Below are 25,797 nucleotides of genomic sequence, written 5' to 3'. Positions count from 1 at the left end.
GTTAATAGAGGGGTTATTAAATATGCAATTTAATTGAAAAGGGAGATTGAGATGACAGGACCTCTGCCTTGCCAAGAGAACTTCCAGCCAACCATTCCTCTGAGAGAAGCTTGCTGAAAAACACATCCCACTCCTGCCCAGGTGCACTGTGGGTTTGTAAGCACGTTATGCCCATACCAGGTGCTCAGCCACACACAAGGACTGCACTGCATATCAGCACACAGCACTTGGCAAACCACTGCAGAGGACTTTCTGCCAATGCCTCTGGTCCCCCCAGAGAGGAACCCACTGAGGAAATTGTTCATTTTCCAAGGGCAGTCTGAGGGCTGGAGGGTGCCAGGGCACGTTCATCTGCAGAATGTCTGTGTGGAGGGTGGAGACTGCCTGTCATGCTGATGCCTCATCTAACATAAATGCCAGTCCTGCTGCTGTCACTGGGGCCTGCATAGGTAACTGCACATTTCTGTCCCTGCAGCCTGCAACTGTGATCCCTTGGGCAGTTTGCCCTTCTCCATCTGTGATCCTGCCACAGGAGAGTGCCTCTGCCAGAAGTTCACCACAGGGCAACACTGTGAAAAATGCCTTGTATGTACTCAGTTTTTGGTTTTGCTTCTGCATGTGATTTTGGAAGTCTCCTCACCCATCCCACACCTTTTCCTTGCCATAAAAGTAAACAATTAGTCAAAATTCGAAATAATTTTACAGCTGTATGCTCCCATTTTGCATTGACATATCTGCTTCTCTTTCACTGCTCCCAAACATTTATGCAATCAAATTGCAGTGGAAGGAGCACTCCCAGGAAGAAAAGGAAATGCAAAATTACGTCCCTGGTCCATCTTTGCTGTTTACAGAGCTATTTGCTTGCACAAGTGGGTAAATACCTGGCTCTTGCAGTGGCTGAGCACCCCTGCTATCTGGTAAGAGAAGCAGACTCCCATGGCCAAGCACAGTGGTGGAGAGCATTGTTCATTCAGCAGAACGAGTTTTGTTTTGCTTTGGTTTGCATACTTAAATATTTGCCATAAAAGAATCTTTCTTTTTGTACCAGGTAGGATACTGGGGTCTTGGCAACAGCTTGTATGGCTGTTCTCCATGTGGCTGTGATATTGGTGGATCCCAGAATAACTTGTAAGTTAAAGTTCTTCAAGTTCTTTCTTGGTTTTAATTTTTATAAACTCTTAGGCTAGATTTTCTGGTTAGGTTAATACAGTCACAGTGCAGATGGGAAAATAGAATGTAGATGGAATTTCATCATATACAAACAGTGTAAAGTTGGGTGGAGATTTTGGAAATTTATTTGTGATATGGGGATTTAACTATTTCCTTTGAAGCCAACTTTGGATCAGGTTGAACCAAGATGTGTTTAATATAAAATACAAAATGTATGCCTTGACAGAATCAGAGACCCTAATATTATTAGAAATTAGAAGTTAGAGGTGTCATTTTTAACTTAGCTTCCTACATCTACCTTAAATGTGAGAATTTTTTTTTCTAGCTCCTATTTAAAATGTGTAATTTTAGAAGCAAGATCGGTTTCAGTTGGGCTCCTTTGGAAATCTGTTGGGCAGGGATCTTCACTACTGCTGTTAGACTTCAGACATAGGAGCACACACTCCCATGCTGTAGAGCAGCTCTTTGTGAGCAGGTAAATCATCTGGTGTGTTAAATATGAGTGTAAGTATATGAAAACATTCCATATCACATCAAAGGTCCTTCTGATCTCATGTCCTGCCTTGATATTTGTGGGTGACAGATTATTAAGAACCGTGATACAATGATTCTTATAGAAAAAGATAAATGATACAGGAATACAGTAACAGATGCTCAGGAAACAAAAGGATCAGTGCTTCAGGTACGCAACAGACAAAGATAAAGCAAGTCATGGACTCTGAAGTCATGGAAAAGTAGCATTGAATAAATCCAGCATCAGAAACAGAGGAGGTGGGTGATAGGAAGAAGTTTAGTAATGGAGGCAATCCAGCAATGAGATTAAGCAAAGGTGGAACAAGGGTGGGTTGGAGCTGCCTTCATGCTGTGAGGACCCCGCTGTGCCACACTGATGTCCTCCCTTTACCAACTCCTCCCACAGGTGCTCACCAAAGGATGGTCAGTGCGAGTGTCTGCCCAACATCGTGAGCCGCCAGTGCAACGAGCCAGCTCCAGGATACTTCTTTCTACCCCTGGATTATTATATTTATGAAGCTGAGCATGCAAAGCCCCTTTCTGGCTCTGCACCCTTGGTAGGTATTTGGCTTTTTAGGTGTTGTACTGAGAGGGGATCATTGTGGTGGTGACACAGGAGCTGAGGCTGAGAAGAGCCCTTGCTCAGGGAGCATCTGGAGCAGCTCTTTAGCAGGAGAATGCAAAGCAAGTCCCTTGACCATCGTGGACATGACTATCCCATAACTGTGTCTGTTAAAAAGGGACAGTCAGTCTAGCATGGTATGACCTGCAAAGCTGCCCTTGCTGCTTCTTAAGTGCAGGCTGGACTAGCATGAATTAGAGAAATTAATTTAATTATTTAAATTAGAGGAAAGTGTTTGAGTTGCCAATAGCTCTCATGAAATGTTCTATTTCTGGGAATCTCCATCAAGGGAAGAATCAAATTACTCTCTGCTCCACTGGACTAATTCCTGCTGCCTTATATAAAGGCACTGATTGTAGCCCAATTTCCTCAAGAATTTGGCATCCATCTGTAATGTTTTTAGAAAAATTAATTACTTTTTTTTCCCCCCTTCAACATGGGGGTAGTTGTTCCCCATGCTGAGTACAAGCCTGGAATGCATACCTTCCTCTGTCTATGCTTTTACTAATATTTTTTCTCTGGCATGTTGTAGAGAAACTATAGATAAGAAATAATAAAAACTGTTTATTTGCAGGTCGCATCCACAAATATTTAGCTATAATCACAACCAGTATTCATCCTACAGTCCAATAATTAAATGGAAAACGGATGTCTGGGACATAGCTTACGAGGGAAAAGTGCAAATTAATTTTAAGGCAGTGAGGGGAAGAGATTTCCAACAGCTGCTGGGTCATAGTTTAGAGTTTCACCCAGCAGAGAATAGAGCTTGTTCTAAGAATGTGGATTTTCATTTAGTTGCTTACCCCCCTTCAGTGTTGTTGAGACAGTGCTGCTCCTTTTTTATTACTTCATAGGTTCAGCCAAGCACTCTTCCAAGGTGTGACATCTATTTCCAGAAGAAAGGCTATGAGTTCATGATTGAAAATGGAAAGATCGTGTTAAACAGGAACAAGAAACGAACTGTAAGAAAATCTGGACTGGAACAGGTAAATTAGTACTTGAGTAGTTACTTAAGTTTACACCAAATAATAAAATTTTATTTTGTAACAAAGGGCAAGGAAATGCCTGAGCACATGGGATTCACAGTCCTAGACATTACAATCCTGACACAAATTAAATCATAAAAGAATAAAAAAGAATAAAAAATATTGAAAAGAAAAAAATTGTTGGGTTGGACATTTTATTATTCACACTGACAGGTTTGCTCTGCTATGTCCAGTGCCATTGTAGACTCAAGTTCCATGAATTTTTGGAAGAGAAAAATCATTATGGAAGGTAAAGTTTTTGGGGTTTTTTTTTGGTCTTTTTTTTTTTTTTTTTTTGGTTGCAAGGCATTTCCAACAAGTTTACCAAGACATTAGCACTTAAATGCAGCCATTTTAAGTATTGATATTTATGTATCCAGTTTATAATGAAATGGCCAGCCAGGTATGAAAACAGGCTTATTCTGTTTATGGTTTGCAACGTGAATGTTTGGAGATGCCAAATATTCAGAGGTGAGTGGATTATTCTAGTCCCTCTTATTGCTGTTACTGCAAACTTGTGGGAAGCTTTTCTTTACATGTGACCCTAAACATCCTATCTTTGGGAGAGTTCTTAGATTGTCAATTTTGAGCTTGTTCAGAAAATGAGACTGATGGCTAAAATAAGTAAACAGTGTGGCAAAAGTATTTCCTTTCTTTTTTCTGAGTTTGTTTTTTTGGTAATTTTACTCTGTGTCTTGATGGAAATGTCAATGTGTCTTTGCAGGGTGCGATGCAGTTTGGACAGGACTCGGTTTCAGAAGTGGTGTTCCGGCAGCCCAGTGCTGCTCGAGCTGTCACATGGACAGGACATGGCTTCGCCCGTGTTCCCAGTGGAGCTGGGCTGAGATTTGCCATCAACAATGTTCCCTTTGCTATGGACTTTGATATCACAATTCGTTATGAGCCTGAGGTACTTGTGATGTCTTGCATGTCTTGTGATGTTGTGATAGATGCAGGGTCTATTTTGTCAATAATAGGATGAGAAACTTGTTCTATTCTTTATATTTAGAATTAAAATTCCTTGCCTTTTCACCCAGTAGCAAGTTGCCTTGCCAACCAAGTAATATGCCCTCCACTGACCCCCTTAACCCTTTCCACTCAAATATGAAAAATCAGCACTACAACTGTTTTCTAAGCATCAGCCAAGATTTCATCTTCTGAATGTTTCTCTTTTGGCACCTATACTTGGACTATACTTTTACTCACAAATCAAACACATGAAAAATGCAGTTCCTTTTAGATAAGCATTCTGTATTCCTAGCTGGGATTTTTTGGGCAGTAAAATGGGCACAGGCAGGAGTGATCTGCATAGATATTTATCCAGGCCTTTTGCAGGCATCTAGCTTCCCAGTTGTTCCAGCTGGACTCTGAGATGTGTGAAAATTGTAGGAAAATAGCAAATTACTATTTTTTGCCTGGAGAAGATTTCTCAATGATGAAGACATGTCTAGGGAAATCTGTTAATCCAAATCTGGTTAAACTCAGGTCCTCACCCATGTCTTCAAAAACACAAGCGTTTTATTGGTACCAGCTTTTGTATATGCCTTATTCTTTTGCAATTCTCTGGGACAGTCCCACAACTCAAGATTTTCCTGCTGTCTATTATATTCTGTTCTCTGACTGTCACTCTAAGGTAAAAAAATCTCCCGGTTTCTTAAAACATGAGAACAATTTTTCAGTGGGCTGGTTTGAGGTAGCTTTTTCTGACTAAGGATTGAAGAGTTGAGTTTTAAATACATTCGTTACAAAGTCTTTTATGTTTATTGTTTCTTATTAGATGTGTGAGAAGGCAGCTAATGAAGGATATCTCCAGAATAACACTGTGCTAAGAAAAGAAACAACTCCAATGACTCTAACAGAGCTGTTTCCATTTGAACCAGCTGAGGTCCCATTTCCGTCTCTGCTTTTCATTAGCTATTGCAAATACAATAAATTTTTCACAAGTGACATTGTTTTTCAGTGCTGTAAAGAATAAAATCTGTTTTGTCGCTGCAGTGTGCAATCATTCAGATGGCTTTCATTAACCATTGCAAAGAGAAAGCAGGTTTTTCAGATACAAAATATTACCATAATTTTTGTCTTTCGTTTATAGTTCTTGGAAGACTGGCTTGCAAGTGTTGCCATCCAGCCCGCTGGTATCTTGTCAGATCAACGCTGCAAAAACAAGGTCCTTTCACCGGAGCCACACAAGTTACCTCTCCCAGCTACAAAGAGGTCTGACTGTTCCTGTCTTTTTGCCTGTAGATCTTCTGTGTACAAATCGTTTACTGAAGCATTGCAGAGAAACACATGTGTGGGAGAGTGGGATCAGAAACACATGTGTGGCCTTTTCTGTAGCTGGCATACCACAATACTACGTAGGCTCTAAGGAAGTCTGATGCCCCACTCCTCAGTCTGGCAAAGGTTTGCCAAACCCAGGAGAGCAGCCTGAGATCCAGCTGGTGCTGGTTGTTGCTCTGGTGAAGATCCAACTACAGCTACTTCAGTATAGAAAGAAAATATTGACTTAAAGTCACTGTCCTAGCCTATTTTCAAAACCAGCTTTTCAGCCTGGACCTGTGTAAGGAATAGAGAGAAGTTAAGAGGATGTGACCAATGTCTTGATTAAAGAGGGACAGGAGAGGATGAATATGAACAGTGAATTGCAAACCCCTTTGCCATTTTCAGTTTAATCTCCCCAGGTTTAAATTACGCTTGGTGAATTATCCAGCAGAAGTCCAGCAGCTTTCCCGAAGCCTGCAAGCGTGGGGCTGGGTGTGCTCCTCACAGCAGCAGGGCTTGCTCCAGGCTGCAGGCATTAGTTTGCAGGCACAGAGGGAAGGGAGAGCTCAAAACACCCAGTACACTTGCCTTGTCCAGACTCCCGGCTATAACTGTACTTAATTTCTGCAAAACAGGATTGCACTTCTGCAAACTCCAGTCTGCTTGGAGCCGGGAACGGAATATTTTGTGGATGTGTATTTTTCTCAGCTCTCTGCCTCTGACAAAAAGGCAAAATCATTCATCTTGATTGACTCAGTGAGTAGTTCTGTCACAAGTCCCTTGAGGTTGTATTCATACACAGTGATTTTTTTTACAGACTATTTAGAAGTATTTTAAAATAATTTATAGTGTGTTTTAATAGAAGTTCAGGTTCTGCTTATCTCTGTTGGCACTGTTTGCATATTTTTGTATGGAAAGGCAGAATTGTAGCTGGTTTAATTTTCATGGAGCACTACATCAAGCCATACTTGTTGCACATGTTGATAGTCAGAGTATGTACCTCTATCTGTTGCTCATTGATTATGAACACAGCCCACATATGCTGACAAGATGCTGTAGCTATGGATATAAATTTGTGCAGCTCCTCATCACTTGGTTTTTCAAAATATCTCTAATTTGTAGGGATCATGGGTATTATTATTAAAGATGAAATGGAAAAGTAAAATTAGTCGTGTACTTCCTGGGAATCAGGTCCAGATATTTCCCAAGTTTCCATCAAGTCAGGAACTGGGTGTTAATTTTAGGTCCTTCTCTTGAGAAAAATATTTTTAAGTCTATTTCTCTAATTATTGCTGTAGAACTGGACCTGACAAGGGCTGGCTATACTTGGACATAGAACCTTCAGCTGATTTTTCTCTATCGTAGTAATACAAGTAAAAATTTTGGCCAGATGCTGCTTTTGGAGTCACTAACCCAGCAAGACCAGTTCTGAGCACATATCTGAGGTCTTATTATAATTTTATTTTTTTAAACACAGTCTCTCTTATTTGAAGAACTCAGGGAATGTCTAGACCTTCAGAATAAATGTGAATTTAGATGACAGAATGGCACAGCTGCAGATTTGGAAACCCAGTGCTCCAGGCCTCTGTTGTTGCAATGGAAAGCACATTAAGAGAATGTGGGAAATTCTGGTTTTCAATATATCTAAGCAAAAATATTTTCTTTTCTCTCTTAATGACAAAGCTTGGACTTATTCCCAGAATCAGCTCTGTGGAGAATTTATGCAGTGAAAAGGATTTAGATGAGTACCAGAAGTATCACTGTATTGAAATTGCATCTGAAGTTGGGCCTCACGTCCTGCCCGAAGTGTGCGCGCGGCTCATAGTGAGCTTGTCAGCCCGAATTCACAACGGCGCCGTCGGTAAGGACCAGCCTGCACAGGCAGCTCGGCTGGGCAGTTGCTGGTTTTCCCTTGAGTTTGTAGGATATGTTGATTGTAGAGCTCTCAGCCCGCAGTAGAAGTGAACCTGGTCAGCACATGGTATCCATGGATGCACAGGGTACATCCCACTGAATCCTATGTGTGCTACAAACACCTCTTGGTGGCATGAATCTCCGAGTTCATCACTCCTGAGGGGCTTCATGGAGCAGCATGTCAGGGACCATGGCAGTGATTTTGTGTCTTCTGAAGAGCGTTTGTATCAGATGCCTTTACCATATGGCCAAGGGAGTAACTTTCCTACTTTTCTGGCTGCTGCAAAATGACAGAGAAGTTTCTAAGCCCTCTCTCTAGATGATGTAGGCCAGCTGGATGCCTTAGTAAGATTCCAGGCATGATGGCACATAAGTCAATATACTGGAAGAGATTCATCAAGAAAACCTTGATGATGTTCCAACAAGAAGGCAATGGCAGGTGGGGTTTGAAGTTCCTAGGCAGCCTCCTCGACCCACCATGGAAAGATTAGCTGAGCTCAGTGGCTCACAGACCTTCCCAGGTATTTGGCCCAGAGAAATGGAGCTTCTCTGCACTTCCAGTAACAGGAGGGGCCTTTCCGAACAACTTTGGTGGCCTGCTCCTTTCAGGGAGCCATGCAGCAATGCCTCCAAAGAGATAGAATCTACTTGGATTGGGTGATTTTTAGAAGGACTGATGCCTCACTCTAGTATCAGGTGATGAGGTCATGGCTGTGCAACCAGTATACCCCTCATTTAGGCTTGGGCTGTGCTAACTCCCCATTAGCCTAATTCCTGAAGTGATGAGATTCCCCCAGTGAAATGCAGCACTTTGGTTTTTTAGTGCTTTCCAGAGCATTCTGGGAAAACATCCTCTGTGAGTTAGCAGAGCATCTTCACTCAACAAGTTAGTCCAAAGTGTCCAGAAAGAGACAAATAGTATACAGATGCAGACTAAGTACAAGATTGCAGATTATGTCCCATGCTCCAGCTAGATGCAGATTTGTAGCAAACCTTTCTAGACTTCAGGATATCTCCATTTGGATCTACACTTGCTACTCCCTTTTTGTCCTACCCCAAATGCCTGCTGAAGGCAGTGCCTTCAATGTGGCAACTGCAACACCAAGACTTGTGCTGGTGTCTGATATACCATCACCATTGATGCTACACCATGAAATGATCTAAACCATGGCCATCATCAGGTTAGTGAACCCCTGATAAGAATAATCAAGCTCTTTCCTACCTATTTCAAAGTGTGAAACCTGCAAGCTGATGAAAGCAGTAACACTCCTTGACAACCAAACCTGTTTTGATTTTCTTTCCCCTTGCCAGCATGTAAGTGCAATGCCCAAGGGTCGCTGAATGCCAACTGTAGTAAACTGGGGGGCCAGTGTCAGTGCAAAGCCAACGTCGTGGGACGCTGCTGTGACACCTGCTCTGCAGGCAGCTACGGCTTTGGCTTCCATGGCTGCTACGGTGAGTGCTCAGCAGCCAGCACCACTACCAGTACCACTAGCTGGCTCTTCACCCATACCTCAATTTTTAGGGCTTTGAATCCCAGATTATGTGTGAAGCAATATAAAAAATGTTTCCACAAATAACAGGTTTTCCATCCCTGCTGCCTGGCTGCCTTTGAGCAGCGTCAGCAATGGGATGGCTTGGCAGGAATACTTTAAGGACACACCTTTGCTTTTGGTGTTTTCCAGCGTGCGAGTGCCACCCGCAAGGCTCGCTGAGCACACTGTGCGACCAGGTGACGGGGCAGTGCTCCTGCCGCCGGGAGGTGGATGGCCAGCGCTGCAGCCGCTGCTTGGCTGGGTACTTTGGATTCCCCCACTGCCGTCCTTGCCCTTGTAATGGCCATGCGGAGCTGTGCGACCCTCTGACTGGAGTGTGCCTCAACTGCCATGGGTTTACAGCTGGAAGCCACTGTGAAAGGTCAGTTGATGGGCGGTGCTGCAAAGCTCCCCCAGACACTGGTGCTCTCCAAAATGCCTGTGTAGCTGGGGTCTACAAATGCACTGATGACCTTAACAGGAAACATGTACCCAAACCAGGATGAAACCGAGCCCGGCTACTGAATGTCAGGCACCTATTTCTTTGGCAAATGCATGTGGGAGTGTGCATGCAATGCCTGTGGGTGGACTGCAGGTAGGGCATGCACTCAGCATTGCAGTGGGCTCCCTGCAAGAAGGCATTTGAGACACGGAGGCCATGACACCATATGCTTGGAGACACACACAAAGCGCTGCATGTGGGATAAACTGACTCCCGCCAGCTTTCAAATTGCCAGCTTTCAAATTTAAAATTCAGCACGAGGTTAATCAAGAGGCTAACCTCGTGCTGAATACTCATTTTAATACCTGCAATTACCTCTAAGGAACATAAGTAAACATGCCCTGTTTGCTGGTCATATTAGTTCCATATCAGCAGCAAATGACTTTACCCACATGTTCCAGCTCCGTTCAGAACACTGCTCCTATTTTTTATTCTGTACACTGGAAGCAGTATCACAGTTCAACATGGACATCAAAATTAAGTTTGTTTAGTTTAGTTTGGCTGTACTGTACCTGTCATTCACTTTTAAGAGGATTTCCCCATGAAACCTGTTGAGCTTTTCCTGCAGTGCTTTTAGACAGTACAGTCTTTGGCTGTTGTACTTGTAGACGGCAAACAGATTAAAAATGGGAGACGGAAATACTTGTTGCCCTGTGGCTCTACAGGATCTCCAGACCCCAGGGGGAGGATAATTAGATAGCCAAGTCTTTTAGCCTTGCCTGTATACATATGGAGAACTGTGTTCCCATTTGCCATAGTAAAGCAGATCAAAGACAGGATGCTTCAGAAGCCACTGTGTTGCTGTTGCCACAGCTGCAGAACCACAGGGGGTTGGGATGCGGAAACAGCAGTGGTAGGAAGGGTGGCTGAGCCCCCAGGGAGCCTTGAAAGTCTCCCACCAGTCCAGGTAACAGCACAGCCACCAGCACCTTGAAAGAGCCATTTCCCCAGGTTTGCAGAACATGTCAGACAGAGCATGGCTCAATTATGTTCCATCTAAAATATGCAGTATTCTCTGAGTGCTCGTTATGAATCATTGCTTTTTTTGCCTGTGCCAGCATTTTCTAATGTCATGCCAACCACTCTGTGTATGTCTGTATAGAAATAGATGAATATATGTGCTGATAGGCAAATATACAGAATATTTACATGGCAGGTTTTAGCTGCCTACGCAGAACATGTGTGATATACCATATCATAATCATTTAGATTAAAATTGTTCCAGAGTAGGTGAAAGTCTTCCCAAACACTCCTTGAAAGGAAAACGTGTCTTTTTCTTTTTGCTCCAGATTTTGAGAATGAAGCTCTGATTTTCCATTTTAGAACACCTTTGAAGCTTGATATATGTATACCAACTGATGGAGATAGCATTACAATGATCTGGAATATTAATTTAAATATATACATATAAATTGATTCACCTGCATGGAGCACTTGACAATTTGTCCTGCTTTGTGTTGACTGCTTTGGCAGGTGCATGGATGGCTATTATGGAAATCCTCTGGATGGAGAACCCTGCCGCCCATGCATGTGCCCAGGGGCACCTACAAGCAATAGGTATTTTGCACGTTCCTGTTACCAGGACTCCCAGTCTGCACAGCTAGTCTGTAATTGTCTCGAGGGATATTCAGGTACGAAGCAAAGTAAGGACTGGTTTTGACACTACTAAAATTAACATAAGAGAAAAAAATGATCATCCTCCATCTGTCATATGTTCAGAAATAACAAGTGAGGTAATGGTAAAAAAACAGCTAAGAAGAGTTAGCACTCAGGTTTAGTGAAATTATGTGGGTAAGTTCTGACTAAGAAGAATGGGAATTGTGCAGTTAGTGTTTTAAAAAGGGATTCACCTATGTGGATACAGTGAAGACATTAATTATTCTGATGTCACTCTCTGGAAATCTCCTCTCCAGGGGCACTCCATTAATCTGGTGGGGAGTGCGGGGAGAACTGCAGTTGCTCATCACCTCTGAAAAAGAAGCACTGGAAGCCCAAATGGGAAAGAATAGGGCATCAAAAAGAGCTGATAAGATTTCCTAATCAGAGAAAGTCTTTCTCCATGTAGAGGAAACTCTTTGACATTTATGCGTAAAAGTGACTGCTTCATGGTTCAAATGGTCACTTTAGAAATGAGATTTCTATTCTCAGCTGTCTCAAATGCAGATATTTTTGCAGCAAACTGATTCCTCATTTCCTAAGATCTTGTTGACTTAGCTTGAATTGCTGAAGTGAAAGCTGAAGATATTTCCCTTCCCCTGGGCATTAGAAAGATCTCCTGTGATGGGACCAAAGCTTAATGGGAAGCACTGCTGAAAATTAAACCAATGCTGTCATCTTTACTTAGGCAAGGTTCCATTATAAGTCAAGAGTGGTTTTGCTTGAGTAATTGTCATAGGCCCAAAATTATTCTTGTTGGTACTCACCCAGGGGACTTCTGTCCTCACAAATCGCTGCACTCCTCAGTTTTGGACTTTATTCCTCCTGCTCCTTTCCAGCAAGACTTGGTCACCTTTGTGGCAGTGCTCTCACTTTCTCAGAGATTGAGAAAGGCTCTGGGTCCTGAGGAGCACAGTGAAGGAACAGAGTCCTTGGCTGAGGATGAACCAGTGGATGTGGTTCCAGGAACACCAGCCTGCACAAAAAAGGTTTTTGAGATGCAGAGGTAGCACCCAAATCAGAGCAGGCATTGGGATGAAATGCAGAAATAGTTGTAATGCCAGCAAACAAGGACAGAGCATTTCAGAGTTCATCTGAACTCCTGGGCACCCCCCACCCTCCAATGCTGCTGTTGGAGTGAAGGGCCAACGAAAATCCTGCAAATATGGTCAACCCTGACTACTGCCATTGAATGGACTTCAATGAAAAAAGATATTTGGAGGTGTTGTGTGAGGGGGCATCTATTTGCTCTTGCTGAAAGGACTTCCTTGGTATAAACAACTTGGGATGAGGAGGGTGCATTTCCATCAGGTTTCAGTGAGGAAGATATAATTTAAACTGATCAGAGGATTAAAGGGCAATGGTCTCAAACAGGTGGATATTTTCCGTTGGAAATGTGCATTTGAACAGGCAATCTGAACCTTTTAACAATATTACTGGAAATTACATGTTTCACTTGAATTGCCATCAGCCAGCAATTATTTTTACCTTCCTCTGACAGGCAATCAGTGTGATGAGTGTCCTAGTGGATTCTACAAAAACCCAAGCAGCCCTGGGCTTGACTGTGCACCATGTCCCTGCAACAACAACATTGATTTGACAGACCCAGAGTCCTGTAACAGGGTCACCGGGGAATGCACCAAGTGTTTACACAACACCCATGGTGCAAACTGCCAGTTCTGCAAACCAGGTTACTTTGGCTCAGCCCTCAATCAAAACTGTCAAAGTAAGTAAGTAACAGCACTGCAACTGTGTTTTACTACCAAGAAATTTTTTAACAAAAATAGGCTATAAGGAGAGGCTAGACCTTGGAGGGAGAGCAAAACTAAAGCAGGTGAATAGAGCAAAATATAAGGATCACAAATATATTTTTCTAATTACCAAATATAAATATATCAGTGATACAAATAATATGACATCTATTAAATTCTTTGTAATCCAAGTCTCACTAAATCTCATACTAAATATCACTCCTAGAGAATACTCATTTGTGAAATGAAGGCCGTACTCACTGTTAGAAAAATAAATATTCATTCAGCTTATTCACGAAGGAATCAAAAGTAAAGGAATCAAAGATAATTGTTTATCCACACCATTGGCTGATGCCAACTAAGCAATGCTCAGTTAACCAGATGATCCCTTGCTGAACTTCCTGCCTTACCAGTTATTTTCATTAAGTGGCTAGAGTGAGAGTGTTAAGGCAATTTAATAAATTCCATGAGGACTCATCAATAACTCAGCACTTTGAACAGAACGGCAGGAGGGTAAGGAAAAGCACGGCACAAGCTTCTTCACAATTTTTCTCAATAATCATTTTCAGAAATGTGCCTGATCGAGGATTTAATTTCTATGGCCAAGATAATCATAAGTGTAGTCAAGAAACTGTTTTTCTGGGAATCTCTAAAATATAGTCCAAGCCCATCCCTTGTTCATTCTTGGAAGATGTCTGTTAGAAATGGTTAAGCAAGAACTTCTGGCTCCTCACAAGGAACGCTTTTTAACTTACTTGGCTTACTGGGGATTCCCACACTGGATAATGCCTACTGTAAATCAACTTATCCTTACCCAACATATTTAACATTGCATTCTAATAAGATTCAAAATTCACTGAGCCTTCATTTTTTGTGCCTGTATTAAAAGTGTTGAACATTCACAGTAAGTTTTCTCAAAGCCATATATAAGTCATTATAGAAAGATAGGTAATGTGTATTGGAGTAAACGTGCTCGAAGTCACTAGAAAGAAACCTACAGCATGGGCTTTATATCCAGCTCTGACTGTCCATCAGCTGTCTGTATTACTGTCTGCTGTAGTAATTGTCCTTCTTTTTCCAGGCTGCATGTGCAATCTGGCAGGTGTTCACCCTGCCATGTGCCCAGGGGGGGATGCAGCCTGCCTGTGTGACCCAGCCACAGGAGCTTGTCCTTGCCTGCCCAATGTGCTGGGTGCCACATGTGACCAGTGTGCCTCTGGCTACTGGGACCTGGCTAGCGGAAAAGGATGTCAGACCTGTGACTGTGATCCAAAAAATTCCCAAAGCAACCAGTGCAACCAGGCAAGAAAATTACTCTGCTTTCCAGGAATCAGGGTGCTGGTGTTTTGACATGACAAAGTGGGGACCCTCTTATTAATGAGGATTGTTTTTTTGTCATACTCCCTGAAAACAAAAAATTCTTTGAAAGTTTGTAGTTGGTGCAATCACACTGTGAGTCATTAAATCAAAAGTGCTGTTCTGATAATGTGGCTTTGCTGGTAAGCAATTTCTCTTTGCCTGTTGTTTCTTTGTCAAGTGGATCTTAGAAATACTTTGTAAAAAGATGTCACATAGGAAAAAACTGCCTCATAAATATGCATATAGGGAAGAAAGAAATCCAAGCTTGGACCCCAGAGTCTTATGAGTATTTTTAAAGTGTTTATTTTCATAAAGTAGCAGCTGTGGCCATTACATTAATCATGCCTCATCTAGCAGACTACTAGAGTACCTTTTCTCATCTTTAATTCCTGTGCACATTTTAGGATTGGAATGTAGAAAAAATTAAACAGAGTTTCAGAATGGAGAGGTGAAATTGTGATCCCATGGAGTCAACAGCAATTTTGCTATTGACTTCAGAGCACCAGGAGCTTATCCTAAGGTTTTGCTGATGTGTTTGCACATTTTTCTTTCAATATGCTCTCAGCTTGTTCCAGTTTGTTTAGTAGATTTATTATTTTTTATAGCAAACTTAGTTCTTGACCTCAAAGAACTACTAGCAGTTATCAAAGTTGTCATTCCCTGCAGTTTAATTTAACAGCTGAATTACAAAATAATTTTTCTAGGGCAATGTGCATGATATACCTTCGAGGTTTTCAGTTACAATTGATATATCGTGTAGTTTAAAGTTGAAATGTTCAGATGAGTACTTTGATCCAGCAAAAATAAAAATGTAGTCTGTTTTGCAAAGAAAAAGAATCCTCTCAGATGACAGTCAAAGGATGAGTTCTCAAAGGGCATCAGTAGACTGGATCATACAAAATCTCTGACATTAGTAAAGTAAAGCCATTTCTCAGACTGCATTTTGTTTTCAGAACCTTCAGGAGGAAGACAGGAAAGTTGGGCCAATACTGTATAAACCATGGTGTTCAAAGACTGTGGGCAAGCAGTGTTGCTGCAGTCCTTGTACAGCTGAAATAATGTATATCCAGCCCTATGGCTCTGCTGGAAGTTATTCAGTCCTAACTGTCTTTACAGGTTACAGGCCAGTGTCCATGTAAGCCAGGTTACAGTGGAAGATGCTGTAATGAATGTGAGGAAAGCTACTTTGGCAATCCCCAGATGCATTGTGCTTGTAAGTATTATTAAGTGGGACAATTGGATTAGAAACTGCCTCAACATAAATGCTTACCTTTTATATTCACAGGGCATACATGTAGAGAAACAGCCTTTCATATACTTGTGTGTATGAGATGGACATCTGTATTATCTATATTGTTATTTCAATGGTTAAGATGGAAGTCAGAGATGAAGAAGAGCCATTACTGTGCAGCCCAACTTGCTCTAACTCAAACACTGGTTTGCTTTTATTACCTTGAAATGCACCTTTTGCAAGCATTAATCCCACAGAAAGGGAAAAACTGGATGTAACCTGTGTTCCTTTCTTGCAGCATGTGAATGTAACCTGGATGGGACCCGCCATCCCACGTGCGACAAAGCCACCGGCGCGTGTAACTGCCGTGCTGGCGTCACTGGCCGGCTCTGCGACCAGTGCAGCCGCGGCTTTGAGAAGGACTTTCCCTCCTGCCGTCAGTGTCATCTTTGTTTTGATCAGTGGGACACTGAAATTGCTGCCCTTGCTCAGACTGTGCAGGGGTTAATGAGGTTTGCAGCAAAGCTGGAAGATAAAGGAGGACGAATGCCCAGCTGTGACATGCGCTTCAAAGCCTTTGAAGATGCCATTTCTGAAACTGAACAGATTTTGAAACATCCTGTCCTTTCACTGGAGGCCTTTTCAGGCATCAGGGATTTTCAGGGCTACCTTCAGTAAGGGCTAGGCTGCTCCTGAAAAAATCCCTTGGCTGAGAAACTGTCATCCCCCAGACTCCACCAGCTTTCCCTACACATCAAGTCCCACTTCTGATCAGCACACAGATGCTGGACTACTAAGTCACTGTTTTCAATAGATCTGTGAACAAAATAATCCTTAATACATGCCTAACCCATACAGACATAATTAAATGCTGGAATTTTCCAGTTCATACTAAAGGTCTTCTAAATAAGGCATTACAATTAAATGTTTCTGTTTATTTATAAATGTATCTCTTGCCCTCTAAAATACTGTGCAACTCAGTTCTAGTTTAAGAACAATCTAGTCTGACTTCTGCATACTTGTATTTTCCCCTTCAGACAAAAAGTTACACAGATGGATCCCCTTCACAGTTTGCCCCATGAGTTTCCTGACCTTAACAAGAACATAGAAGATATTGGAAAAGAAGCTGACCTAGTGTTTGAACTTCTACAACAGAAAATACATCTGCATCAAAGTTTTCATTACTTGAACTTCAAAGGTAAGCCAGCATTGAATTGAAATGGGTGGACATTTTCCCTGAAATTCTGGGATTCTTTCTCATCATTAAACCATACAACATTTCAAAGATCCCTAGATTTTAGCTTCCTGTGGTAGCACAAAAATGTTGACACTAACAACATTTTATACTGACTTTCCAAATTCTCTTTTATCTTAAAATGCTGTGATTTCTAGCATCCCAAACTTCAGATGCATATGCCAGGGTCACATCAGTCAGAAGTCTCATGAATCCAAATGCTTACATAATAATATAAAAGTCACCCAGTTTCTCAGTACAGACTCACAGACCATGCAATAGAACAGCAAAGGATTTTCCCCCCACATTTGACTCCTCTTGCTCATAGGAATACTTAAACGATCTTGTACAGGAATGGTTTGTTTAATTAAAGCATAGTGTCACAGTGCAGCTTCTTAGTGTTCCCATGGGAAAATACTTCACTTTATGTGATACAGAAGTAGCTCTCCATCATCAAAGAATGTGAAAGCAGAACAGAGCTCCTTGGCATTTTTGAAAGAATTACACCGTCTGTGCTTGAGCTAAATATAGTCTCCATCAGCTCCTAATAGCTGTAATGATGATGTCCCAGACTGGTTTCTGGATAAAGATGGGGATGTACCAGGCAGGGCTCTGAACAGATGCTAGACCACCCACAATGGCAGGAGATGGTCAGCAGAATCCTCTCCCAAGAGATGACTGCCAAGATATGAACCCCCAGAAGATAGGGTGCCCACCACAGAACACACAAGCTACAAGCAATGCACTCCCACTTACAGTTCCTCTGTGTTTCATTCAGGAAAGAAAAACTCGGCCTAGATAAGATTTAAAAAGAAAAAAAAAAAAAAAAAAAAAAAAAGCCAACAAAATGTGATGTGGAGGGAATGGAAGAGGGGAAAAGAGGGATTAACTAAGATTTAGGGCTCCCGTGCCCTGTTGTACTTGGCAGCCCCCTGGGGCAGCTCCTCAGCTCAGGTCCCTGTGTGAGCAGCCAGCACAGCTCTCCCAGGCTCTGCTTCCCAATTCAACTGAGCCTTGTGTAGACTGAGAAAGGCAGAAAGACAAAGAATAAATCCCAGGGAGGTCAGTGGACGCACAGCTGAAGCATCCATGGTGCTCTCTGGTCACATTCCAAACCCACTTCATCTTTTGGCCTCTGGAGACAGATAAACAGCCCTATAAAAAGCACATGGGAGTGTGGGGACGGGAAGACCTTGAATTTAAGCTGAATTTCGTATCAGGGCCACAAATATTCATTGGTTCTGCTACCAAGCATCTAATAGCATAAAAATAACATTTCCCTCAAGATAACCAGCTTTTCTGATACCAGGAGAGAGACTAGCTCCTCTCTTCATCTTCATTTTGGACCAGAAGCACATCCTCTAACTGGTTCTGTCTGCTTTTTCCTTTTTTTTGCTGGGGTGGAGCAGGATATGGTCACATACACCATCTGGGGTGCATCTGGCACTTGTGCCCCAGACACATGTGAAGAATGAGCTCCTGCCTACATCTCTTTGCAGAGGATTGGGAGTCAGCGTTTTCCTCACATGCATACATTCAGCTAGCTGACCTGGAAACATCAATATCTAATGATGAATTAAAACCATTGGAAAAACCAAGGCACAAGTGTCCTTAGAAGAATGTTTGCAGTCTATGAGATCTCATTAAATTATGGCTCCCCAGCCTTGGCCCCCTGGCTTTGCAGCCGCTGCAGTACAGTAATGCAGTGAGAGCAGCTTCCTAGGCTGTGAATCAAGCCTGGGCTAAGACACTGTGTTTAATGTAAAGGAACTTGGAGTCTCTGCAGCTCCATCACAAACCAAACGTGGAAAATGCATTTAGGCCACTTAATGCAGAGCTGAACCACTGTGAAATATTCCTGCAATGGGATTGTTGCACAGAAAAAAAGTCTCTGGCTTAGATGTAGAGTTACAGCAGTCTCTTGCCAGGTATTTTGTATTAGGAGCTAACTTTAAACTGTATATTGTTTCCAAGAATTACAAGATAAATAAATAGCCCTGGTTCCACATGATAACTAAACATTGTTCAGCTTCAATGTTTAGCACAGCCAAGGGCTTTAGAGCCTGAATCAAAGCACACAGGACTTGAGTGTCTTGTCTTTGACTTCAACTAGTAACTGAGTCAGTTACCAGCACAAAGAGAGATGTTAATCAGAGACCTCTAATGCTTTTTCATTGCTGACACATCACTTCTGGCTCTGCACATACTTCTGTCTAGGAACCTGGGGACAAATCTGGGTTCCCTGGAGATCTAGGAAACCTCAACAGCAGCAGTAGCAGCTTTAAATTATGTGTGTTGCAAAAGGCCTGAATCCTTTTCTGGGGCTATTAATCTGCAAAAAATGTAATATTCTCCAACCCTTTTGAGCCTACTTAAGGAAAAGCTTTTACTGACCAAACAAGACTCTTGCTGGAAAGCATTTTTTGCCTGGCCTACGAGCTTATCGTGGAACTGCATTTTTTAATGCATCAGTCCTGAAACTGGATTTTCCAGAGACAAAAGAGCCCTCACATAGACCCATTTGTAATCTAAATTTTGGTCTCAGTCTAGCAGATCACTTAACTCTTGGGTGCTATGCTTTCCTGACTCACAATCAGGGAACTGATCATTTCATGACAACTGGCAGAAACTGTTTTCCTGCCTAAACTCCAAAACATTGTAAATGTCAGAAGCTTTTATCAAATCGACAATGGCAGCAATGCATGAGCTACTGATAAATACAGCTCAGTAGCACTTAGTGCAAATAATGGGATCTTCTTCACACTTTTGTCTATTCTGTTGGCTTCTCAAACACCTTGGCACCCTATGGATGACATAGGATTCACCATATTTTCATCTAGTTTAGCAGGTTTTATGAGCATTGATAACTATTTCTATTTGGCAACGGGATAAGAAAAGGATTAAAAAGCTTGGCTGAGGAAATGACAGTTCCTGTCTTTCCCTGCTGTCCCAAATCAAACATCAGTGAATCACCTGTCACTCACCAATTGTCCAGAATTCAAGTAAATGCACAAACTGAATGCAACCAAATACAGTTGGTACTAAACCCTGTTTCTGTTGGTACAGAGGCCGTCAGCAACATTAGGAAACACTTGGAAGTATCATTGCTGGCAGAACAGAAGAGCAGGGGGACAACCCCTGTCGTAAGATACTCAGAGTACACCAGGAACCATGCACTCGCTACGTTGGACCATCAGGTCTTAAAAGCAAGCAATGTGCTGCAACAGCTCAGAATGATCAAAAGCCCTGACATCCAAAACTTGAATGAAAAGGTAGGCGCTGTGAAAACTAAAGAAAAGTCTCTTTTTTTGATGTTGTAGTAGGTTTTATTTTTAAATGGTGCTTACATGCATTTTTAATTCTAGAAAATGGCACTTCCTTGCCACAGCCATGTAGTCACATCAAAAACAGCTGCACTTCCCAGCTGCAGTTATTTCCAACCTTCTGGAAGCCATTGTTCCCAGGGCAGACCCAGCACAAGGAACTGTTTAAGCACTCTCTAGTCTCAAGAGGACATCAGAGTAATTTCAGAAAGATTAACCCAAACCTCCTCCATGAGTAACTTAAACCAAGCAGAGTGACTTTGTCCTAGGGTTGATGGGGAGTGCTCACATATCCTTTGTGTCACCTATGGGAAAGAAGGGGATTTCTGTTCTTTTGCAGGGCAGCAATGAATACTTGATAGCACCAATTCATGACAAATCTGGAAGAAATCATCCACCTAAGCCTTTACGTTCCACATCTGTGTCAAAATACATGGAGGGCTAGACATGGCACTTTTTTCTGTTAGAGATTACCTGGATCCATTACAAGAAGCCATTGACCCATGGGCTGGATATGGTTAGGGAATGGTTTCAGCCCTTTTGTTAAAGAAGAGTGAAGCAAGGGTCTTAGTGTAACACATGGAGCCTAACAGACGGCTTCTGCAAGGATGCTCAGAGCCATGGGCTGCCATTGCATCCTTCAAATCAGGGGAGAGGGACCTGTAACTGGCAGTGATACCCCTCTTTGTAGAGACCAGATGCTGTGTCTTAGGGAAAATCCCATCCTATATTCAATGTTCATATGATGTCAAACATTTTCATTCCCTCAGGAATGTATCTCAGGCCCCCAGAGGAGTCCTGACATAAGCATCTTCCTTATTGCAGATCTGTGGTGTGCCAGGAGACCAGCCATGTGCCACAGCAGCCTGTGGGGGAGCTTTGTGCCAGGACAGTCACGGACTAAGGCAGTGTGGTGGCCCAGACTGCAGTGGAGCTCTTCCTCTCTCCTCTGAGGCCTTCAGGAAAGCTGAGGAGACTGCTGTGTTGCTAAATAACTTGACTACTCAGCTACAGGAACCTGAGAATCAGGTGCTGTATATCAAACCTGCCTTTGTTCAGTGAAATGGATGGAGGATGAGATTTGGGAGGTCACAAATCTACAAAAACTCACCTGCTCTTAGGACGAAGAGCAGTGACATAGTGATGGACTTTGTGCCAACATCATAGACCTATCATGATTCAGTACCAGGTGCCAGCCCCACCAAGAGACTGGCTTTATCTAGGTCTTCCTCCTCACAGCTGCCAAGATTTCAAAAGTCATGGTGCCCTGTGTCTATGGGAGTTGGTGGTTTCAGGCTAGTATTGTCTGTATTTTTACTGGGAAAGATTCAAATGGCACCATTTGTCAGTAGCCTGACATGCTTATTGCAATGGGATTACTGCTGTGCATGGTGTTAAGCTCTATTTATACAACTTCATACTACTCTTATGTTTGCCAATAAATAGCTTTTGAAAATAATTTCAAGATGAAGCTTTTCTGCCCCAAGTGATATTTAAGAGGGCATCAATTAGTCGACTGTACTGCACAGTAGCAGTGAAAAATAATTCAAGCAAAGTGTGGCCAGTGCAACATATGCCAAGGAAACAAAACAGACAAATCCCAAAACGCCAGTAAAGAGTCTGTTCTTATTAACAGTCAGAGGTGATGCCTGTTACAGTTACAGGCAAAACACATTTTCCAGCAGAAATTCCATTCTGCTGTGGCTTTGTCCTGTCCCTGCAGGATGCCTGGGCATCCATTTCCTCTTTTGAAAATGCACGAGACACTGCATCCCAGCCAGCAGGCGTGGAAATTAGCAACTGGGGCACCGCCCTGGGGCCCAAGGACACGCAGCAACGGCAGCCACAGGCATCTGCCGAGCTGGGGAGCGCCAGCCAGGCTGCCGGGACATCGCCTTTGGTGTGCACCAGCCTCAGGCAGCTCCGTGATAATATGGGTGAACTATTTTGAGACATTTCAGAAATAAAAGCATCGGCATGTTTCTTGTTGCCTGGGAAAAGACCAAATCTCTTCCCTCTGCAGACCACAGATGTACCTGGGCTATTCTTTAAGGCAAAGACCCTATCAAAGTAAAATACTGTTGGAATTTTATAATTAATCTAAAGTTCTCATTTAAATTATCAAGAATACTAATTTAGTGGTGAAATGTAACTTTTAAAGACAAGCCTTAACTCCACCTTCCTTGTGTCCTCTTTAAGTGTTTTTTAACAGCAAGCCCAGTATGAAATGACAAATGAAATTATGTTTTCTGTAATCAGGTCTGAAGCTGGTAAGATCTGCTTAGGTCTGAATCTGATCACTGACAAGCTATAGTACTGCAGTAACTGTCAGTACTGTTTTTTAGAAACAAATGGGCTGTGGTGTAGCAGTGGTTGCAGGGAGAAAAAATGCCTGATTTAGGCTTTTTCTGAGGCCAGATGAAGGCCAAGATGTAGCAGCTTCTGGAGTTCCCCAAAGGGGTCTCCTACTACTTTTCAAAGCCACATCAAGTGATTCCAGCTGAGGCTTGGATCAAAATGACATTTTTGTCAGAGCTCAACTTGTGAAGCAATGATAGATAACCTCCAGAAAATGGCACTGCTGCTTCTAATAATATTTCCAGGTTGACAGCATGAAAAAAATAGCAGAAGACAGCAAACTGAAAGGCTCACAATTTAATGGGCAACTGGAGATGGCTAAGAATCAAATTGAAGTTGATGGAGAGATCACTAAGGAGTTCATCCAAAAAGTGAAAGACTTCTTGTTAGGTAAATATGCAATGTTCTTTTTGACTCAATTTTTATACATACATTCCAACATAATACAGCATAATAGACAGCCAGAAGATGATCTTGCTGTGTATGCATGAAATTTCTCATCTACCTCCTGAGCTGTGCAAACTTTTTCAATCCCTTTTTTCTAGTGCTTCTTTCTCCCAGGTGACAGTACTTTGTACCAATTTTATGATGTATCTGTTACATTCTGATTATCATCTTTTTTACTGTGTTTCATTTGAAGCATGCAAGTAACTCCCTCTGTTCCTGGTTTATCCGAGTAAAGGACTACTAAGATAATTTCATACAATATATAATGGCCAGGCATGTCCAATGCATCCCCTTCTTCCAGGCCCATAAATAGAGGCTCTCCATAGGGAGCGTGGGAATTAGGACACATCCCGCTCCATCGTCTCCATAAAGCTGTAACTCGAGGAATCAAAGGATTCTGGTAGAACTTCACAGCTCTCATAAAAAAAAATAGCAAAACAACCGTATATACGCTAAAAATTTTCCACTCTCGCGATTGCAGAAAAATGCTGTACAAAACAGATCCTAAATTTTTTTACCAGATGTACATCAAAGAGTTCAAATGTGGCAGGATTTTCTTTAATCTCCTCAATGTAGCTGACCTCATAAATTTCTATGGATTGCACATTGGCAGTCTTTTGACATTCCTGCCTCTACATCCAAATGGGAGCGAGGGCAGAGGACAGAGGACTTCTTTTGTTCAGAAACATTTACATTATTTTATTGAATTGGAAGGTTTAGGTCCATTTAATTCCTTAAGAGTCTCAGATTTTTATTTGATAGCCACAGAAAATTCCATCTTTTACTCTTCTTTTATGTTTCTTAGTAGACATACAGCATTTACTAACAATTATAAAAGCATTTCTTCAAATCTTTGTTTTGTTAATTGAAGTTTAAGAACAGAACAGCTGAGAAGCATACACATATATTAAATCTGCTGTACTCAACATTGATGTGAATGGTGATTCTGCATGAACATATTTCCACAGAAAATAGCTGTCAGGAATGCACTACTGTTTGCACACTAAATGTCTTCTATTTAATTCTTGCTGACTTACTCTGGAGATTAACACAAACATTTAATATGTCTCAACTGTTTTATCACACAAGGTCTTGTCTATAAAAGGAAATGAGCAGAAAACAGAACTGATGATGTGACTTCACAAGGCATTGACTTCTCTGTGTATGCCTCTGCCTCTTAGCAAAGAGCTAGGACAAGCTCATTTGTAATGGGAATTGTCAAAATATGGGTTTTTTCTATTGTAAATTCCCATTCTATCTGAGTCTGACCCAGGTTCCCTCTGCAGCTTAGCCTTTCTCATTAACCAGTGAAGGAACCACTTTCTCAATATTGTGGCAACTCCAGGGAAGGGATTACACCCAGTGGCCAGCTTGAAAAGCTCCGTTCACACCCCAGCCTAGCCAGCACCTCTTTGATCTGTGGGCCAAGGGAGAAATGGGTTCTGACACATCTAGCTGTGCTGGACACTGATTTAAAACCCTCCACAGGCTCTGTCCTACATCAGAATTTTAATAACTCAGTTCAAAGTGGGTTCAAATCCTCATTTTAGCCAGTTCTGACAACACTAACAGCAGTACCTGGAAGCATAATATTAAATTACAAAATGTTGGAGATAATTCTCTTACCCCCTTGCTGTGCCTGTCAGCTTTATTCTCCCACATATCTCAAAGGGTAGGCAGCCATAATGACCATTTACTGGAAGGAAGGAAGGAGCTACTTCAGGATACTCTCAGCTCCGTTTCTGTTGCAGATGAGAGCGCACCTCCAGAAGACATTGAGAAGGTGGCAAATTATGTTCTGCAAATAAACCTTCCCCTGACTCCACAAGAGCTCACAGGCATGCTTAGCAAACTCAAAAGCATTATGAATCACTGTGAGAAGTCCAAATTGAATAATAAGAGAAACATAAAAAGGGAGGATGCTCAGACACTGCTGGTGGAGGCACAAGAAGCTGAGTAAGTATTCTCATACTGATGTGCCAACTGGAGTGGAACTGTGCGCAGTAGAACAGCTCCATACCCCTGGCAGTATCCAGTAACACTGGAGAAAAAGTTCAGATGGAGATTTCACCTAGCCCTTTCCACAGGGCCTCTCCAGCAGGAAGGAGCCATCGCTGCTCAGGCTGCAGGAGCCAACATGCTGAAAGGAAGCAGCTCCTGACAGCTCTTGGCTCCTCTGCCTGCTGAGTCCAAGAGGCCAAAGCAGCTACTTAATTCCACCTTGGACCTAGTGGAGCATTACATCTGGCTCACTGGGTGGTTTGAAGGGTGAGAAAGAACCAATAACTGAAAAAACATGATCACCCCTGAGTCTTCCCTACTAGCACTGTACCACCAAGCAGCCAGCAGCATCCAACCTCACCTTGAGAACAGCAGCTCAGGTGCTCCCACACAAAGTTCTTTTCTGAGGTTTTGCTTTACCAACTTACCACAATTTTAATGGTGGTTGTTGGACTTGAGGAAACGTTCCTGCATGTCAGCATAGGTGCATTCGAAACATGTTCTTGTTTTGCTCACCACACCATGATACTACACATGCTTCTTTTTCTCCATTTTAGCAAAGCAGCTAAAGCTCTTCCACCTGTAGATGAAATTAATAATAAACTAAAAAATGTTGTGAAGTCCCAAGGACACTCCAAAAACACCATCATGAAGTTAAATGAAGAGATACAAGGCATCAGAACACAAATCTCTCAGGTATCTTGCTGTAAATATTTTAATTTATTAGCTATATTTATTAGAAAAAGATACTTCATTCTTAAGTTTTTAACTTAAAGAAACTTTAAGTTTCTTAACATAAACTTAAATAAATAAAACCAGAATGTGGCACAGATATGACACCAAATCCATACTACTTAAGGGTGTCTTAATCCATTGATTGTCCCTCATTACCAC

The 25,797-nt window shown here is 42.1% G+C and overlaps 2 protein-coding genes across 9 annotated transcripts in view; one reads left to right on the top strand and one right to left on the bottom strand.

The window, feature by feature from the left end:
- Window positions 1-25,797, bottom strand: part of LOC109144126 — a 36,455-nt gene that overhangs the window by 3,247 nt on the left and 7,411 nt on the right. For 4 of the 8 annotated variants that reach the window (XR_005604391.1, XR_005604390.1, XR_002044665.2 and 1 more), the window contains one exon: window positions 24,744-25,483. The gene's annotated coding sequence lies outside the window, so the exon portion shown is untranslated. Of the gene's footprint in view, window positions 1-3,108; window positions 3,210-11,966; window positions 12,176-22,838; window positions 24,666-24,743; window positions 25,484-25,797 lie in introns of those variants that run through there. The other 4 variants (XR_002044663.2, XR_002044664.2, XR_002044662.2 and 1 more) reach the window with 3 other exon arrangements.
- The window catches only part of LAMB4 (laminin subunit beta 4), a 41,877-nt gene that overhangs the window by 13,053 nt on the left and 3,027 nt on the right, over window positions 1-25,797 (top strand). Inside the window, exons 13-33 of the mRNA XM_010395615.3 lie at window positions 476-585; window positions 1,049-1,128; window positions 2,090-2,240; window positions 3,160-3,291; window positions 4,055-4,240; window positions 5,423-5,544; window positions 6,228-6,348; window positions 7,276-7,453; window positions 8,818-8,961; window positions 9,192-9,423; window positions 11,017-11,174; window positions 12,701-12,925; window positions 14,032-14,252; window positions 15,426-15,522; window positions 15,839-16,214; window positions 16,578-16,738; window positions 19,841-20,046; window positions 20,923-21,126; window positions 22,701-22,845; window positions 24,654-24,858; window positions 25,461-25,599. Of these exons, the coding sequence (XP_010393917.1) occupies window positions 476-585; window positions 1,049-1,128; window positions 2,090-2,240; window positions 3,160-3,291; window positions 4,055-4,240; window positions 5,423-5,544; window positions 6,228-6,348; window positions 7,276-7,453; window positions 8,818-8,961; window positions 9,192-9,423; window positions 11,017-11,174; window positions 12,701-12,925; window positions 14,032-14,252; window positions 15,426-15,522; window positions 15,839-16,214; window positions 16,578-16,738; window positions 19,841-20,046; window positions 20,923-21,126; window positions 22,701-22,845; window positions 24,654-24,858; window positions 25,461-25,599 (3,593 nt within the window). The remainder of the gene's footprint in view (window positions 1-475; window positions 586-1,048; window positions 1,129-2,089; window positions 2,241-3,159; window positions 3,292-4,054; window positions 4,241-5,422; window positions 5,545-6,227; window positions 6,349-7,275; window positions 7,454-8,817; window positions 8,962-9,191; window positions 9,424-11,016; window positions 11,175-12,700; window positions 12,926-14,031; window positions 14,253-15,425; window positions 15,523-15,838; window positions 16,215-16,577; window positions 16,739-19,840; window positions 20,047-20,922; window positions 21,127-22,700; window positions 22,846-24,653; window positions 24,859-25,460; window positions 25,600-25,797) is intronic.

Source organism: Corvus cornix, chromosome 1A, assembly GCF_000738735.6.
Source record: "Corvus cornix cornix isolate S_Up_H32 chromosome 1A, ASM73873v5, whole genome shotgun sequence".
In the NCBI taxonomy this organism is placed as follows: Eukaryota; Metazoa; Chordata; class Aves; order Passeriformes; family Corvidae; genus Corvus; species Corvus cornix.
Note: the sequence above shows the minus strand (reverse complement) of the source record. Positions and strands in the feature narration are given on the sequence as shown.